The following is a 19302-nucleotide window of genomic DNA, read 5'->3' as shown; positions in this document are numbered from 1 at the left end:
CTTCTAAGGGACTGCTCTACCTAAGGGGTTTTGCTTTCTTTAATAAACCTGGTTCTAACAACGACCCTCAAGAAAGTTGACAAAGGATGCTTTTGCACTTTCATTTAGGATATATTCTGTGTGACCCTATGTTTAGATGCATGCATTATTACTAAAGGAAGATAATCCCATTATTGCTCTATTAGAGAGCTGTTAGAGTTAATTGTTCACAAATCTGAATCCCTCACTTACTGTAAGATCACTCTTTCTTTCAAGGTCCTTAACACATAGAAATGAAATATGTAGTAACTATATAGCAGTAAAATGAAGTAGTCCTGGGGGAGAAAGACAGTATTGGATATAGCTTTGCAGAAGCTGAAGAGGGTTGATTCATCTCAAAGACAGATTTCCACAGGTCATCCCTTTAACTTATAAGCATTTTTGTCTAAGGAAGAATTTGTCTAGTGGAAGAGATTCAAGCTCTGGTAGAATTCAGGATACGCATGACCTGAATTGCCTCCTCTCACCTACAGAGGAAGCCAAAGTGGCAGTACAGGTACTCCTGAAAGTCAGCCAAATTAAGGGGAGCTCCCAGAAGTTTTTACTTTAACATTCACTTTTTAAACTATTACAGTAATAAACCAGGCAAATTTTAGGAGCACAAGAGGACCACTTAGCATGATCTGCTTATAGAGGAATTTTCTTCTAGAGGCCTCAGGACCAGTTTTCAGCTCAAAAGAAAGCCACTGCTTTCTTATCTGGGCCCCCTCTTCGCCAGTCTGCATACAACTATGAGCAGTGCAGAGAGGAGGACTGACTCTCACCCAGACCTCTTCTAGTCCAAAGACTGAAAGCCTAGTTGTGAGCAGATAATTGCTGCAGGCACTACATCTCCTAACTTTCTGGTAATCTCCTAATCTGCTCTGGTAGTGTTCAGAGTTAGCCACAACAGTAATGGCTCCCATCCCACATACCCTTATGCAGTGTGACTGTCACTCTTCCCAATGAGGGTAAAAACAAGGTAAAGCTTGTTTTTCTCCTCTTGAATCTGAACTGGCCTTCTGACTAGCTTTGGCCAAGAGAAAGTGGCAGAGATGATATTCTTTGAGTTTCAGATTCTAGGCCTTAAGAAGCCTTGCAGCTTCCGCTTTTGTCATTCTAGAGAACTAGGCCTTTATGGAAGTCCATTTATCCTAATAGCTAAACCACTTGAAGAGAGAGTGAGGGAGAGGGAGAAAAAGAGAGAGAGAAATTCTAGAGATTGAAAGATGTCAAAAAGAGATCCTGGAGAATGAAAGACTCTAAGGAGAGAGGTTCCAGCATTCCAGTCATTCAGCTGAGGGGCCAGAAGTGAGTGAGGCCATCTTGGATCCTCCAGCCCAAATTGAAGCTGCTGAGTGAGCTCAGCCCTCACCACCTGGAACACAAACAAGCCATCCTAGCTGAAGGCTGTTCAGACCCATGGACTCACAAGCTAATACATAATTATTTGTAAGACCCTAAGTTTTGGATGGTTTGTTACATAGCAACGGGTTACTGTATCATCCACAGTATTGACCAAATAGTACACTTCCTAACTGGTTCTTTGGTCACATGTTTTCTTTCTTCAGTTTTGTCCTTACTCAGATTTTAAAATTATATAATCAAAAGCATAATGTCCATTGGGGCTAGTAAATCTGTTGTTAAACATTAAGAAAAACAAGGAAATGTAAAGGGAAGTCAAAGCTGGGTCTGAGGGAAAGTCATGTGAGTGAGATCTCTTCTGGGAATCAGGAGATAGATGTTTACTAAGAAGTTCCAGGGACAGTAAACCAGAATCCTAGGAGTAGAAATTGTGAGAGACGAAAATGTGCCAATAGAATTGAGACCTTTTTGAGGGGTGACACAGGTTGAAATCTGGGAGAAGCTGATGCTGAGACAAAGGAGTGTAAAAGTTTTATTGGGAAGTAACACTTGTTAAAAAAAAAAAAGTGAGGAGGAGGGGTGAAGAAAGTGGGATTGGGTTGGGAGAGCTGTCCAAAGCTATCAATGCTGCAGCTGTGATAGTGGCTGCCAGACCACTGGGGAGTTCCATGGTAAGAACTGTACATTAGTCCCATGTTCCCTGGCAATGGCTAAGCCCTATACCACCCACCACCTTGCTTAGTCTTTGACCAGGGGCTGGAGAGGACAACTGGAGGCTGTCCAGGCTCCTTTTTTTGGTCACTCCGTGAAGCTTGTGGGATTTTAGTTCCTTCAACTAGATATCAAACCTGGCCTTTGGCAGTGAGAGCAGAATCCTCACCAGTGGACTGCCATGGAATTCTCTAACCAGGTTTCTTGAAGCTAGGTAGCCAGTTCTTTCTTGAAGGGACATCTTGGAAGTAGCACGTATCTGTTTCTGCCAAAGGGGACTTGATGTACCTTATATAGGTTTTTACATGGTAATTCCATTTGTCCTTAGGTCGTCATATGGATTCTGTTAATTTATTTCAGCATGGTTATTATGAAAGCTGAATGTAAGAGAACTGTATGTCCCCTCGCCTTTCTCTATCTTTGTATCATCAGTTAGTCATTTCCCTTTCTGGAATCCCACAGGCCACTGTGTCTTAGCACAGTATTTGCTACCACCATATAAAAATATGTTTACATTTTCCCTCTTCTTTTACTGAGCTCCCTTTGGGACATAAGTATGTCTTCTTTACCTTTGTACCTACCCAGCACTTGGTCTCTGAAACAAATCCTCAAAATTGCACTGAATGAATGAGCTAAGAAACTGTCTCTTGCTTCTTATAGTTAAGTCATCTGTTTATCCATCTAGTTCGAACTGAATCCACGATGCCTATTTCAGGTAAAGTGTTTTGCAGGCTGCATTTATTTACATATTTACTGCAGCAGGTTAGAGTTAATTCACTTTCCAAAGAAATGATCAAATGAGAAGTTATTGAGAGTAAGAAAGGATGGGGTTGAGGATGGGGATTGGAGTGGGCTTTGAAGAGGCTCTAAGAGAATAAGATAGAAAAGAAATAAAAGCTGTCAGAGGTCAATGAAAGAAGAAAAAGCAGGGGAGGAAAAGAATGAAAAGTAGATAGAAGGAAAAATAAAGTAGAGCTATGAAGGAGGGTGGGGAGTCAGGCTCAGGGCTGACCTGACCAAGGAAGTATCCATTAGTAGGAGCCTCGCTGACAGCTGTTATCATAATGGGAACTGGCATCAAAAGAGAGGGCAAGTCAAGTTTAATTAGTTAAATGGCATTATCTATGTCCAGTGGGGGTGGGGAGGTAAGGGAATAGAAGGATTGGTGACCCACCTCCTTCCATAGGCTGAAAGGAAAAACAGATTTATAAAGCTTTGGTAGGGAATTAAAGAGACAGGAGCTGTTTCTTCCCCAGCCTACTTCACAAGATTGTCATGTCCTAGTCACTAGTACCTTTAAAGGGGAATGGGTACGGCTCCAGGAGGCCACTGGAATTAAACCTCTGTTCAGGAACAGGTTTACTCACCTTTTCCCTTCAGTCTTCCAGCCAGCCTCACTTTAGGAGTCCAGTGATGGTACCGGAAGCAAGTACCACCCCTGAAGGTAGTAGCAGTGAAACTGAGTTTCTGCTGACCTGGGTTCTTAATCCACTTCTGCAACTGATTGGCTACATGTCTTCAGGCAAATCATTTTACCAGTCCTATCCCTTTAGCACATGGTTTCAGTGATATCTTACAAAAGCAAAAATTAGAAAAAATTCCAGAGAATGTTTTCTTTAGGAAAGCAAGGTCTAAGAGTCTGAACCTTACCATATTGTGGAGACAAAACAAAAAAGAAAAAAAAAAAAAATATATATATATATACACACACACAGACACACCCACCCCCAATGTATTTCCTCTGCTAAAAATTCTCCTTTATATTACCTTGTTGGTAGAAATTATTAGGGTTGAATTATTTTTTTTTAATGTTTATAATATTAGACCAAGGATCATAAAGATGAATTCACCTTCGTTCTGCACATTAACTGATGTCAGCTAGGCTGGCTTAGGTTTCAGGAAAGACTGATAGCGTTCAAACTACAAACAAAACAAAAAACAAAATAAAATACAAAAGCTTGGTGGTGGAAGCATCTAGGCAAAGAGAAAACCTGGACAACGGCTGTAAAGTGTGAGCAAATCCTCTACCTTTTGAGAACACAAACACCATTTCAACAAGGAAATTACATTCAGTGAAGGTTGTTTTAGGACAAGGCTGAGCAAATTAAATACTTCACCACCATATGTTCAGCTTTGGCAGGAGATGTAGGTGGTAAGGGAATCTCAATGTTAGGGAATAACCATATCACACCCCAGCTGGCTATTTAGTCATGAAATAAGGAGAAACACACAAATATTTGGTTAAAACACCTTTAATGAAAAGGGAAAGACACTAATATCTCCCTTGTCTGGTCTTCACATTTTACTATGTTAGGAAACTCTGGAGCCTACACCTTTGGAGGAGCCATCCCTCACATCAGTCAATAGCAGAATCTTCACTCCTTTCCTCAGAACTCCTGTTCCAGATGATCCTATGTTAAGAGTAAATACTACATCTCATTACAAGACAGAGGCAGGGAGGACAGCACCTGGGCTCCTCTCCCAAAGTCTGGGACTCTATTAACCAGACAGTGGCAAAGACACAAACCCAGGTCCATGGGCAGGCACAATGGGGAGGAAGTGGACCTTGAGAGAGGAAGATAAGGAAAATACAAGGGGCTAGGGAATAAAGGAGGGAGTTATCTAAAACTAGAAGCACACTAGTGCTAGGAAACCCCTCTGATCCACAGTGCACTGTGGCACACTAAAGTCACCATGAGTCCAAAAGAACATTCATGAGACCCATCGACCCATCCAATCAAGAATTTGAGGTCTCCTCCTTTACATCTCGCCCCTTTATTAATCATACAGGTTTGCAGCAAGCCTTATGCTTTACAACACTCAACTTTCCATTAGTCCTTCAACTACCCTCATGAACAATGCTTGCTAAAGATATGAACTTCACATTTCCTTCCCCCAAATAGCCATCCCATGGGAGACCTCTCAGCAAGAAATCCACTTGTTTGCTAACTGTGAGAGGCAAAGATGAAGGATATGAGAAGCTCAGAATATCTTGGCATATTAAGCAGCCAACACCTTTGCCTTAATGTGACTAAGACACGAGTGCCTTACTAGCAGGAAGAGTGTCCTGTGCCTTTCATTTCTCCCTACCCGCTGGGGCTGGGCCACGAGAGACAGATATTGTTCCATTTTCACTGTTGGCACGCGGAAGGAGAAGGAATGTACAATGTGCTACTTCTCTTCTAAGATGGGCTTCCCAGGCACTGTCTTGGATGCAAGAGGCCTAAAGAAGAAAAGGGGAGCTCTCTTCTCCTTGGCTTCTCTGGATCCCACCACTGCTGGAGGCAACTTCCCAGCCTCAGTTCCTGGGCCAAACAGCACTGCTGGTGCAGGGCCTGAAGTGGCAGTGGAGATGGAGATGGAACTGGAAGTCTGGGGCTTGGTGGGCAGGTCACTTGACAGGAAGGTTGTGTCCTGGTTCCAAAGAGACAGCGGGCCCACCCTCACCAGCTGGGAAGGAATGCCCTGGGACAAGAAGTCATGCAGGCTGACCTGGTCACCAGAGAGGAGTGGCCCTAGGCCCTCCAGGGACAGGTGCTGCCCCCTTCGGGGTGGGCTGTAATTCCATATGTGGGTGCTCAGGTGCACCTGCCAAAGGGGAGAGGAGAGGGAAGAAGGGTCATTCTCAGGGAAGCTGGAAAGGGTTCTTCTTGGGAATGTAAAAGCTGTAGCGAATCTATTTTCCTCAGGTACAATGAATGAAGAGGGAAGAAAAGTTTCTCAGGGGGCAGTTGCCGTGAGCTCAGCAATTTCGAAGCTCGGGGATTAGAGAAAAGTCATTAAGGACATCTAAGAACTCAGAGAAACAGACAAATAAACGCTCATACATCTGGGAGGTCCTTCTACAGAGCTCTCACTTCCTGCTCCTTGGGTCAAGGGGCAGCAGGTACAGAAAACTGGTTCATGGGATGGTGGGGTCATCTTTTCGGGGAAAGGGAGAGAGCCCTGGGGAAGTGATAGAGGGTGAGCAGCCTGGGACCAAGGAAAGAGCAGCAATATTCTGAGGGCCATGGGGGGCAAAGGGCTGTACCTGGTGGTGGGCCAGCAGCATGTGCTTCTTGAGGGTAGCCCGCTCGAGAAAGCCCTGCCTGCAGAAAACACAAGTGAAGAGCAGCCCCTCCTTGGGGTGGGTTTTCTGATGCTCCTCCAGAGCTGCCTGGGTGGGAAAGGTCTGGCCACACACTTCACAGGCCTTTCGGCCACTGCTTTCCCCGGGCTCCTTTCTCATCACTTCCTGCAGGCTCAGCTCCTCCACCAACGGGGTGCTGCTGCCTTCCCCTTCAAGGGCCGGCGCTGACCCTGGGCTGGAGCTCCTCTCAGGTTTTCCCCCTTCTTCCGTGCCTCCGGCAGCATCACTGCCTCCCTGCTCCATTGGCTGCGTCTGATCCAGGGTGTCAGGTGGTGGTGGTGGCAGCAGACACGGCTGTTGAATGGCCTTCTCATTAGTGTCCATCTCCTTCCCAGCTGTGGTCACTGCCGCCACAGTCCCCACTTCCTCCTCAGTGCCAGAGGCCTCTTCTGAATCACCTCGCACGGATATCGCCTTCTCACCTCCACTTTCAGAGCCTCTTCCGGCCAGAGAATCTTCATCGGTGACATCTTCTTCCTCTTCTTCATCCTCTTCCTCTTCTTCAGACAACTCCTCCTCTGGGGATGGCTGCTGGGATGGCTGCTGGGGGAAGCCCCCGGCTCCGGAGACTGTCGATTGCTCAGAGCCGTTCTCCTGGGCAGTTCCCCCCGCTTCAGGGAGTGCAGTGCCACCATTGGGGATCTGGCCCCCCAGGTGCATCCGAACATGCTGCTGCAGAGTAACAGCGTTGGTGAACTTCTTCTGGCAAATGGGGCAGGAGTTCTGGGCCCGGGCAGCTGGACTAGCCTTATGGCCCACGAAATGTGCACGCAGATTGCCCCGGGTAGAGAAAGCTCTGCCACACACTTTGCATTTGAAGGGCCGCTCACCTCCATGCTGGCCATAATGCAGGCGCAGTGCCCGAGGACAGCTCAGCACCCGGAGACAAATGACACACTGGTTGGGTCCAGATGAGGCTGATGATGAAGCTGCAGGGGCAGAGGTGGTGGGGGCACCCGAGGCAGTAGAGGCCACTGCCACAGCTCCTTGACGGTCAATCTTTTCTACCAGCTGCTGAAGCTTGGAGGTCTCGGAGGGTGAAGCCCCCAAGGGCTCCAGCACATAAGGGAAAGGGAAGCTACCAGTGGACTTCAAGTGGTTGGTAAGCAGGGCCCAGCTGGGTAGCGATGTCACTAGCTTACTTAGCTGCATGCGGGTTGCTGCGCCACTTTCTGCCACTCCGGTGATGGCTGAGCCCTCACTCCCGGGCGGGGTGTTTTCATCCGCTTTATTCTTTGGCTCTACCGCTTTCATGAGCACAAACTTATTGAAAGCAGGAAGCGCAGGGGCCGTAGTGGTGCCTGCACCAGTGGAGAGCAGTGTGAGGCTCTCTGTGGCACTGAGGGCAGCAGTGGAGGCCACCAGAGGCTTGCGTTCCACACCTCCACCCGGCACAGCGGCCTCCTCCTCGGCCTTTTCTGGTGGCACCGACATACCATAGGGCAGGCCGCTGCTGGTGATAACGTAGTCTAGATGCTCTGGCACCGGGTGAGGGTTCATCTGCACATGTGGGTACTTCTCCCGATGCCGATGGAAATGCACTTTGAGGTTGCCTCTCGTGGTAAAGCGGTTGCCACACACATTACACTTATAGGGTCTCTCGCCTGTGTGGGAACGCAGGTGGATCTGCAGGGCACTGTCACTACCAAATACTTTGGCGCAGAAGCGGCACTTGTGCCTCCCACCGGGCTTCTCCAAGGGGCCCATCACTTCCCCATAACCCAACTCTCCACCTCCATTCTTTGGCTTCAGGAGCCCTGGGGAAGCAGCAGCCTCGAGGCCCCGGGCTGCCCCAAGACACTGCGCTGCCAGGAGTCCTGTGGTGCCTGGGAAAGCCAGGTGAGGCGAGGCGATCAGCTGATCCGTGCTGCCTGACAGGGCCGGGGAGGGTGCAGGGGTGGGTTTGTGGCTTCGCCCGACCACACCAGCAGAAAAAGGGTGCTGTGACCCCAAGGGGTGGTAAAGGTGGAAGAAAGCCTGCTTGGGTGCTTCTGCCCCTGAGGAGGAGGTGGAGGAAGGTGCCAGTGTTTTGCCAGTTTGGACAGGTTTGATGGGGCTGAAGAGAGGAAGCAGGGGTTTGGTGGAGGAGGCAGTCCCTGTCCCAGGCAGCTCCGAGGGACTGGAAGGGGTGCCCACTGTCTGGCCTAAGGAGCCTAGCAGCAGCACCTGCCGGCAGATTTGCTCAGTCATCTGCATCTGATGAATCTGGCGCTGCTGCAGCACCCGGAGTTCTTCCAAGATCAGAGGGATGTTCAAGTGGCCACTGCCTACCCCTGGGGGGGGAGGAGGAGGCGGAGGAGGAGGGGGTGCAGGGGTGGACTCCGGCGGTAATGGAGTTGCTCCCAGCTTGGGGCTGGCCAAGATCAGGCCCCCACCTCCCCCAGCTGCTGTACCTGTGGCAGCAATGAGGAAGTGCCCGGACGACTCCTCTCCCCTCCGCTCTGGGCCCCAGGTGGGATCTGTGGGTACAGAGGACGCGCAGTCCGAGGGGTTGCTTTGCTCAGCTTCCATGGCCTGCGGACTACTGTGGCCCTCAGGCCGGGGTTCGCAAGAGGTCGAAGAGTTGTTGGGGTTCTCCTGGCCCCCAATTATCACCATTACAGGGGGATCAGTAGAACATGCATTCTGGTGGGCGAGGAATTCGGTTGGGTCAGTGAATTGTGCGCAGCACTTGGCACAGACTTGGGGGTGGTCGTCCTCGCTCACATCACCTGGGGGAGAACACAAGGAGAGAGCGTGGGTGGTGCGGTTGGGATGGGTATACACAGGCTGTAATTAACAACGAGCCCAGTAACCGCTAGTGGGGGTGGGGAGATGAGCTCACCATCAGGCCGTGCAGAAGGCTAGAGCTCAGGGCTGACCCGCCTGGACACGACACGCCAGCACTGGGGGCCAGGGAGGAGTGGGCATGCACAAGCTACTGTCCCCCTTCCATCCCCTCGCACCCCGGGTCACCGGCGGGCGGAAGGACTAGCTGGGAGGACCGGGTCCTGGGCAGAGAATCGTGCGTTTTATCTCGTCCACCGAAAGTCCTTCCCCCCTCGCCCCGCGCGCCCCCTCCACCCCTACCCCTGCCGGGCCCTACCGCACCTCCAAGCTCCGCCGGCTCCCCGCAGGGCCCCCCGAGACGAGAGCTCCTCCCGGCTTCGTGCGCCATGGTTGTGCGGGAGGTACAGGGCCGGGTGGAGTGGGAGACAATGGGTATCCGGATTGGGGGAGGCGGCACTGGCCGCCCGGGCTGCAGCAGCCTCTGCACCCAGCGGCCCAGACTGCAGAGATGGAGATCGGCGGCGGGGGCAGGGCGCAGTGGAGGAGGGGGAGGGGAGCAAGGAGACGCGGAGGAGGGGAGGAGGAGGGGAGGAGCTGGAGCCAGAAAGCTGGGAGAGGGGAGATGGGGGAGGAGCTGCTGGGAAGGGGAGTCTGTGGGGAGGAGCTGCTGGGGAGGGAGGCGGGAGCTGGGGAAGGAGGGGGGGGGCGGGGGATGGGTGTACGGGGGCGGGAGCCCAGAGCACAGGAGGGTTTCCGGTAGGCTCAGTGACAGGTGCTGTGGGGCCTGGTGGGGGTCCACCTATCCTTGCCCTCTGCTAGCTCCCCCCATCTCCAGATGTCTTTGCCCAGACCGGCCCGCCCACCTCCCCAGCAAGCTCAAGGGGGCACAGTAGGAAACACAGCCTTGCTCAATAGAGCAGAGCGATAGGCTTCTCTTATTTTTCTTCGGATAAAGGATCCGCTGAGCCTGGAAAACGTGGACTCCAGAGAGGGTGGTCTGAGGGCCAGAGCAGGAGGGGGGTCCCAGAAAATCCACCCCTTATCTACACACATTCACACCGCCCCTTCAAATGCCCCAAGTTTTGTCCTGTTTTCTTCACCTCCATTCCCACCCTACCCCCACACCCCCTCTACAATAGAAGCTTCTTAGGGTGGGAGGCTGCGAGGTAGAATTTCCAAGGAAGTCGATTCAGGACTCTTCTCTGCGGAACACTAAGCCCCTTTACTCCCCGCCCCTCCTCCCCCAGAATAATAGCTGAATGCAAGTTATTCCACGGATCACCCGGCCCACACCTCATTTATAGAGTTCATGCTTATTTAAGGAGCCATCTCCTATTTAGTTTCCTCTTCTCTACCCTTCTTCCTCCGTTGTCCTTCTCTAGCAACGCAGACACTATTAAGGACGTGCGGTTTGGGGGAGATGCTAGCCTGCAGAGGCCCACCTAGCTTTAACCCCGGGGGGACGGGAACTCCTCCTGAAACAATGGGGAAAATGCAGTAGGAGGGAGCTACCAGGCAGCCTCTCGGGGCCTAAAGCCCCTTTTAGCCCCAGGCTGGGTTGAATGCCTAGAAATGACTTAACACCTGCTCACTGCACAGAGGTGGCCTCCAGTTCGGAGAGAGGATTAAGCGGGTAAAATGCCTCCTGGACCAGGTACTCTGCATTCCCTTCCTATCTTGAAATGAGCCTTAAAGGCTTTCCCACTTCCTTAAAAGAGCTTACAGGTGGTGACAACAAGTCCTTAGTTCTGTGGTTTGCCTGGGCATCAGTAAATCCACCTTGTTCTAATCCCAGTTCCGTTCTTGCCTGGCTGGTAAATTGAGGTGTGGTGGGCAGTCACACCATGACTACACTGCCATTTCCTTTTTTGTAAAGTGGTAATATTGTAGCTATGTTGGCTTCATCAGAGAAATATAGTGGGGATAAAATAATATGTATATATAGGACTTCAAATTTTGGGAGGAGTCCTAAATATTATGAATTAAAGAACTTATCGTTCAGTGGCAAAAAAAAAAAAACAAAATAAGCTAAAATACATATATATTCAAATTAGGTCTGTTTTCATGTTGCCTATTAATTTCTTTCTTTCTTTATTTATTTTTGGCCAAGCTGTACGGCTTACTCAGGATCTTAGTTCCCTGAACCCAGATCCTTGGTAGCATAAGTGTGGCATCCTAACCACTGGACTGCCAGGGAATTAGCAATCTTATTCATTTCTGAGGCTAATATCATTGGCTTATATTAAGAGTAGGAAGTCTTTTGGGGTGGGAGCTGTAATAGCCATCTCCTTCCCCAAATATTAATGTTAGTGTAGTGTAATATTAATATTAGGCTTTTCAGGTGGCGCTAGTGGTAAAGAATCCATCTGCCAATGCAGGAGAGGCAAGAGACACGGGTTTGATTCTTGGGTTGGGACGATTCCCTGGAGTAGGAAAAGGCAATCCACTCCATTATTCTTGCCTGGAAAATTCTATGGACAGAGGAGCCTGGCAGGCTACAGTCCATGGGGTTGCAAAGAGTCAGACATGACTGAACACACACACTGAGTTGTATATATAATATAGACATAGTTGAATATTAATATTAGTACAATATATTAATAATGTCCACTTTCATTGAAAACTTTGTACTGAATTGTTTTGAAACTTCAGATAAACACAAGTGTCTTGACACTGTGGACAATGGCTCTGAAACAGAGGAGCTCCAGGCTTCCAGACCTGACCAGGGAGGGAGAGGGGATTCTGTGTCAATTATGGTAAGTCACAGGTAAACTGCAATGTTGTTTATTTTTACAGATAAGGAAGTTGAAGCTTGGAGAGGTTAAGTGACTTTTCCAAATTCACACAGTAATTCAGTGCAGCAAGCATTCAGAGTTTTGACTCCTGTCCAATACTTTCCCAAGCACATCAACACTATGTAGCTTCCCTAAACTAGAGAAAGGGCCTTGTGTGGTTCCTACCTGCCATTTGCTCTGTGGCCTCAGTGAGAAAGAAGGAATCAGATGGACGCTTTCTACTGAGCATTTGTTAATTAGCATTGAACGTTTGATATCAAGTTGCTGTTTTGTCAAGTCTTCCAACAAGAAAAGAAATCCTTTTCTTTTCATCTTCTCCTGGGAAACACTGTCCCCTTTCTTGCTCTTTAATGAAACTTGCTTTCTGATGCGTAATTTGATCTGCACTCTTCTTAAAGGTAAATTCAGTCCCTGTTGAAAGGTGATGGATCAACAGCCACCTGTAAGAGGAGCCCTCTATTTCTCAGCACTTTTCACTCACTGCCTATCCTGAAAAGGGGGGTGGGATTCTTAGGCAGACACGAATGAAATCATAAACACAGGACTAAACAAACCCGGTAATGGTGTCCCTAGATAGCAGATAAGGTGAAGTAAGCTATCCTGGGTCACATGCAAAGTCTGGGATGGACACAGGACTGAGATCTGGATATGCTGGTTTAAATTTATAAAGAGCTGAAATAACAAAGAAAAATGAAATCAGGTGACTGTCTAAATCTGGTGGCTCATCAAACTTGGGAAAGGATGGCTCAGAAAACAGAAAAATCAGTGGGTAGCAGTGACTTGAACAGAGGTTCTCAAACTTTGCTGCCCACTAGAATTACTGGAAGAGCTTTTAAAAATCCCAGTGGCCAGGCTGTGTGTGCATGCATGCTAAGTCTGACGCTTTGTGAAGATATGAACTGTAGCCTGCCAGGCTCCTCTGTCCATGTGATTCTCCAAGCAAGAATACAGGGTAGCCATTTCCTCCTCCAGGGAATCTTCCAGACCCAGGGATCGAACCTGCATCTCTTAGGTCTCCTACATTGGCTGGTGGGATCTTTACCACTAGCGGCACCTGGGAAGCCTGGCCAGGGTGGGTCTAGGCATCAATGTTTGTCATGCTCCTCAAGTGATTCCAATGTACAGCCAAGGAGGAGATCCATAGTGTATATCAGAGGAGTGCCTTTCCCAGCAAAACTTCCACCCTGCTTCTCACAAATCTTCAAAGTGGAAAAGTAGAAAGTGCTGTAATGTCTGACTCTTTTGTGACCCCACAGACTGTAGCCTGCCAGGCTCCTCTGTTCATGAGATTTCACAGGCAAGAATACTGGAGTGGGTTGCCATTTCCTTCTTCAAGGGATCTTCCCGACCCAGGGATCAAATCCGTTTCTCCTGTATTGCTGGTGAACTCTTTACTGCTGAGCCACCGGGGAAGGTCACAAATCTTACCTGTGTTCAACTTTACCAAAATTAGGACATAAGTAAAATGAGTTGCTCCATGCAAAATAAAATCTGCCTGTCGGGTTCTCTCTCTACTCTGACCACAGGTACATTTTAACTCTCTTGTACCCTGCTTCCATGAACAGAAATTGACATGATATTCACTCGACTATGAGTTTAAGTGACTGTATGTGCATCTTGAGCCATACTTCTAATTGTAAAATGGAAGGCTTTGTTCTACACAGAGTTTAGGCACTATCCAACCATTAAAGAAATGAGCATACTATGTCAGTTCAGTTCAGTCGCTCAGTCGTGTCCGACCTCTTTGCGACCCCATGAATCGCAGCATGCCAGGCCTCCCTGTCCATCACCAACTCCCGGAGTTCATTCAGACTCACGTCCATCGAGTCAGTGATGCCATCCAGCCATCTCATCCTCTGTCGTCCCCTTCTCCTCCTGCCCCCAATCCCTCCCAGCATCAGAGTCTTTTCCAATGAGTCAACTCTTCACGTGATGTGGCCAAAGTACTGGAGTTTCAGCTTTAGTATCATTCCTTCCAAAGAAATCCCAGGGCTGATCTCCTTCAGAATGGACTGGTTGCTCTGCCTAAACTTACTGTTAATGTTGGACCAACACCAATTGATAGTGTCCCCAGTTATGAGTTGATTCTGTAACTGCTGCTATAGAGGACTTCTAAGGGAGAATAAATGATCTTCTCTTCCTCACTCCTCTCTCCTAAATGTATCCACATACCCCTCTGTCGCTCACACCTAGTAAGTGTACCCTTGACCTGTGCAACGCAGTGGACAAACAGGCACAGGTACATCTGGTGCTAAGTGAGAAAAATATATGTTTCCAGAATACGAATATCTTCGATCAAACACACGCAAAAAAGGTTTTTTTTTTAAAAACAGGCATTTTTCTGATATCAAAGGACTCGGCACTTAACATGGAATTCATACTGTTTTGAAACTGGAAGTGACTTTAGAGATCTGACCTCTCACTGAGCAGAGTGACTCAGTCACTCTGAATCAGACCTCAGTTAAAGTGCCAGCGCTTTCTAACCTTTGTGACCTTGGGAAAAGTTTCTTAATTTCCCTAAGGCTTGGATTTCTTTTTAAAATGGGGGTATAGCAATAAAAAGGTATGAAATTCTTATACAGTGCTACAACATAGATGAGACTTGAAAACATTGTGCTGAGTGAAATAAGCCAGATGGAAATAAGCCACTCAAATGGACACATATTGTATGGTTTCATTATGTGAGATCCCTAGAATTGGTAAATTCACAGAGACGGAAAGTTGAATGGTGATTTCCTGGGGCTGGTGGGGTTGGGTGAAGCAAATGCGGAGTTATTATTTAATGGGTATACAGTTTCAGTTTTGCAAGAGGAAAGAGCTCTGAAATGGATGGTAGTGATGGTTGCACAGAATTGTGAATATACTTAATGCCACTGAATTGTATGCTTAAAAATGAAAAATTTTGTTTTGTATCACCATAAATTAAAGTCACTTTAATGGAGGTAATAATAGCAGAGAAATAAACAAAAAAAATATATAAAGGGCGTAGCATAGTACCTGACAAATAGTAAATGCTCTGCAAATATTAGCAATGAGTATTATTCTGTAAAGACTAAAACCTGAAGCCTGGGAGAAGGCTGGATTTGTCCAAGGTCACAAAACTTCCAAGTCCAAGCCGGACTGAAAACCAGGTTTTGTGTTTCCTTATCCAGTGCTCTATTGTACCCTGCCTGAGTACTTTCTATCTACTCAGAAATGTTTTCTTTTTGACCCAGGAGTGCCTAGGGCTTAAAGGCTCAGGCATCAATACTCCAAGAAAGGATGCTGTAAAGAGAACAGGACCCTCACAACTCTATTTTTGCCTTCTTTCCCCTTTTGCTGCTCTTGATATCTGCCAACTGCCATTTCTCCCCCTAGATCTGTTTGGCTGTTGTCCTGGTTTCTCCTTCTCACTAAATATCTGGGTTTCCGATGGTTTCCTTTATTTCCCAGATGCACTGGTTTACATTTTCCCTATTCACATCCCTTATGTTCTCTATTCCCGACTTCTAGACTCTGTAGGGAAGAGAGGAATTTTTTTTTCTCTCCAGAGTTTTTAAGTAAATAGACTATTTCCTTCTCATCACTTATGTGCGATTACTATTCTGTTAGGTTTTTGGTGTTCTGGTCAGGGAAGCTGAACAAAAAGAGGGCTGGAAAACAGGTTTTTCAGACTGTGTCTTGGTGATATCTTAGGTCACTGCAGAGATGAGGCTTTTAAAATGTGCAACAAAGGCTCAGCATTTGCTTGTCACATATGGTAAACATTGCTTAAAGGAAGGCAAAGACTCCTGAAAGCCTTAGTGGCACCCTAGCCTACTAAATAAATGTCTGCTGATGGTCATGATGATGCCCATAGCTCCACAGGTACACCTGTAAAAGGGCACACATAAGAGCCCCCAAATAAGAGCCCTCCCTACCTAATTTGGGGGTGTGCAGAACAAAAAAATGTCCCTGGGGTAGAAGGAAAACTCAGGAGCCTGAAGATCACGTGAGTGAATAGAAACCCTATCTGTATATCTTATGAAAGCATAAAGGAATTTTAGATTTGATCAAATATTAGCCACCTCATCTTACATGAGACCCCATTACACCCCAGGTCATGCTAGTAGCGCAAGGATCTTTCTCTCTCAGGAGAATTCTGAACAGAAAACCCATAGGCTTTCTTAAGGTTAACTACTGCTTTCTTGCTCCTGACATTTATGTTTTTAACTTTTATGGCTCAAAGGGAAAATTTCAACTGAAATTCTTTGCTGCCACTGAGTTCAAGCCTGTACTGTTTCCATGGGGACGGCTTTGCTGCAGCATTCCGCGCCCCCAGGTGTTCACAGCCACAAGTGGGAGCTACAGCTCAAGGGGGCTGGAGAATCCTCTCAGGGCAGTAGTGAAAGAATTTGTAGCCTCCTCCCAGACTCTTCCTCAGCAGTGGTGTAGGGAATGGGTGAGCTGAGGAAGTGGGGAGAGAGGGGAGAGAGGAGAGGAGGACGCCTCTGGGGGAATTCAGTATTGTTCCGCAATCCAACCAGCAGGGGAGCAGGACTGTAAGGCAACTCCGAGGCTCTGGGGGAAGTCTCCTGTAGAGCAGCGGGAGGAAACATCCGGCCTGCAGCCGCATTAAGCGGGGGCTAATGTGTCCCAGGAGGGAAGGATGCCACCAGCATGAACCTCTTAATACTGGCACAGTGGGATCCCAGTAAAGCACTGACTTGAAGGGGATGTGTTCTACACAAAAGCCAATATGTCTGTAGCATGTGGCACACTGACTTGATCTCAAGTCTTTTTTTTTTTTTTTTTTTACAGCAGGTGAGAAGGTAAATTTAATCCATGTTTTAGTTTTAGCCACTACAAATACATTATCCTAGAGGTTTCCATGACACATATCTCATAAAGAAATGCTGAAGTTCACCAAGAGTTCCCAGAGCTTTTGTCTTATTTCAGTATTTGCAGGAAGTGCCACTGTATTCACATATAATAATAATACTCACATATTAAGTACTTATTTATGCTAGGGACTGTACCACTTGTATTAAGCACTTATTTACGCTAGTTATTTCTATAAGTGTACTAAAACATGTATTAACTCAATAACCCAATGAGATAGTAGTCAGTATATTCATCTCCATTTTACAGATGAGGAAACTGAGACATAGAAAAGCAAAGTAAATCAACAAAGGCTGCACAGCTAACCAAGAGGTAGAGCCAGGATTTGAATCCTGAAATTCTGCCTTCAGAATCCTTGTGTTTAATCCTATACTACATTGTTGGGTGAATCAGCTATTTGCTAAATAAATAGTTTATCCCTCAGCCAGTGTGAAATACATAGCCATACCAGATTATCCAAAACTTGCTCAATCCTAAGAAGTACCTGGATATTTGCAAAGATACAGATTCCCAGACGCTAGCCCACATCTACCCACAACCAAGCAAGCTTGGAAAACCCTAATTTAGGTGGAGTGTGTACTGCTAGTTCTGATTATCATGAAATCAAGGTTTCTTTCCTGATTATGCCTGTTTTTGAGACTGAGCAATGTCACTGCTCAGTATCTTAGTTGCTCTCTTGGCTGCCTCTTACTTACTGGAATGTTATAAGAATACATGAAAAGTTCCCCCCTCATAAAGAAAATCTGTTACATAAATGATAATATTCTCATAAAATTATATGCATGTATAACATGCATGTATGTTAACACATACAGGTTTTTTTTAGCTTGGCTTTCCTTGAAGCACCCGCCTAAGCCCCTCATCCAGACCTTTCCTCCAACCTCTACCCCAGGTGACACAGATAGGCACTCCAAACCAGGCTGCATCTGACCGACATTAGCTCTCTCCCTCTGGGAGCTCTGATCTGTTCTCTGCTCAGCCCAACAATAAGAAACTTTTTTCTCCTCTCCCTCAGGGGAAACTTCACGTTCATCCAATTCATTCTCTTGCAACCCAACTCTCCAGAAAGAAAAGGGGGTAAAATCCCACCCCTAAGAGACGGGTCTTCAGGTCTGAGAAGGTTACTTAGCAACGGGCACAAAGACCAGTGAGCAAAGGGGGACCTGGGGAGAAAACTCTTGGGTGGGGAGACAGAGCCAGTTTGAAAACTCCATTTCATCCAAAGAAAAGCAACACGGAAAACAAACAGAATCAACCCTGAGAAAAGCCAAGCGGGGCTTCTCTCCAGTGCAGGTCATCATCTCCTTACTGCCTGCAACTCAACTCTTTCAACCCCCTAGTGACCAAGTCCTCCCCCTGGTTTCGCCCATGGCCCGGGTGCCCTCCCCTTGCCCTGGCCTGACCCACACAGGCTTGGACTCAGCCCCCACCCCCACCCCTCCCCGGCACCCACCGTTCTCAGACGCGCTGGGACCTTCGCAGTCCGAGATTAACTGTTGGGGTTTCCGCTGCTTTCGCCGAGACATTCCCGGGTAGAGAGAGGTGGGACAGGGAGGGACAACGCTCACTTAGTCTGAATCGGGGTGACCTGGTCTGGTCTCCCCCCTGGGTCTGAAGCCAACTGATGCCTCTCCCCCAATGCCAATCACTGTGAAGCAGAGATGTTCTCGCTTCCCAGGGACGGACAGACAGACACGAGCGCGCTCTGATTCTCAGTCTCTGACTCTCTCTCAATCTCTGCAAGTCTTTAAAGGGGAGACGCCCCCTTTTTTTTCTTCAGCTTCTTCCCTACGCTTCTGCAGCTCCCATTGTAAAAGCAAAAATCCTAATCTTTCCGCACACTCTTTTCTTTTGTACTGCAGAGGAAAGGATTTAACCCTCTCCTCCCTGCCCGGGTTCCGGGCCTCTCGCTCTGCTGTCTGTTCAGAAAATGTCCCTCGGTTGTTTTTCTAACTCTTCCTCTAAGCTCTTCACAGTGCTTTCTGGTTATTTCATGATTCTGTGCCACCTTGTTGGAAGATGTGACTGCTTCTGGGGTATAAGCTGAAGTGAGAACTTTCTGGTATATCCTGATTATAGGGCCAAGAACTTAGTTACTTGCCAGTCAAAAATGAGAAAGGCTGACCAAAAAAAATGATCATTATATATATGTAGATCTCTTTAAAATTTATAAGATATTTTCGTGTATGGGGCATATTTTGAGAAATACATCTTTGAGGTTAGCACAGCCAGTTTTACTACTCCTATTTATAGATGATCCTCTTTACAGCTGAACCAAAAGGCTCAGGGAGGTTAAGTAACTTGTCCAACATTGCACAGCTGTGATGTAACAGAAACAGCCCTGGCAGCCAGGTGGATCTGACAGTAATCTAGCATTTTTTTTTTTTTTTTCTCTCAATATGCCACCAAACTCCTAGCATGTAAAATGAAAATGATTGATCTTAAGGACTCTCATTTAAAATACCTACAGGGTCAGGGGCTCTTCTGTGTCTCCTACTTCTTTCCAGCTCCCAGAGTTGAAGGGATGCCACCTTTGAGAATATCACACAGAAGAGTTCTGTGGTACTCCAGAGGAGACATTGGCTTCCCTGGTGGCTCAAGTGGTAAAGAACCCGCCTGCCAATGCAGAAGACACAGGTAGGATCTCTGTGTCAG

The 19302-nt window shown here is 47.4% G+C and overlaps 1 protein-coding gene across 2 annotated transcripts; it reads right to left on the bottom strand.

The window, feature by feature from the left end:
- Positions 1-4330: 4330 nt before the first annotated feature.
- On the bottom strand, positions 4331-18450 carry SALL2 (spalt like transcription factor 2). 2 transcript variants are annotated; one of them, XM_027553344.1, is made up of 3 exons: positions 18101-18450; positions 6125-8934; positions 4331-5682 (listed from the first exon to the last, which is right to left on the bottom strand). In XM_027553344.1, the coding sequence occupies exons 1-3, from the start codon at positions 18171-18173 to the stop codon at positions 5266-5268; spliced, it is 3300 nt and encodes a 1099-aa protein (XP_027409145.1). In that variant the 5' UTR covers positions 18174-18450; the 3' UTR covers positions 4331-5265. The 2 variants fall into 2 exon arrangements, with proteins under 2 accessions (XP_027409145.1, XP_027409146.1); XM_027553345.1 differs by lacking the exon at positions 18101-18450 and adding an exon at positions 9314-9558.
- Positions 18451-19302: the final 852 nt, after the last annotated feature.

Source organism: Bos indicus x Bos taurus, chromosome 10 (assembly GCF_003369695.1).
Source record: "Bos indicus x Bos taurus breed Angus x Brahman F1 hybrid chromosome 10, Bos_hybrid_MaternalHap_v2.0, whole genome shotgun sequence".
Classification (NCBI taxonomy): Eukaryota; Metazoa; Chordata; class Mammalia; order Artiodactyla; family Bovidae; genus Bos; species Bos indicus x Bos taurus.
The sequence above is the reverse complement of the archived record's forward strand: the minus strand, read 5'-3'. Positions and strand labels throughout refer to the sequence as shown.

Coding starts and splice junctions, on each gene's coding strand:
- SALL2 (XM_027553344.1), bottom strand. CDS start 18,173: ATGTCTCGGCGAAAGCAGCGGAAACCCCAACAGTTAATCTCGGACTGC. Junction 8,935..18,100: donor TCCCAGCGCGTCTGAGAACG/GTGGGTGCCGGG, acceptor GTTCTCCCCCAG/GTGATGTGAGCGAGGACGAC. Junction 5,683..6,124: donor TGCTGCTGGCCCACCACCAG/GTACAGCCCTTT, acceptor CCCCTTTGGCAG/GTGCACCTGAGCACCCACAT.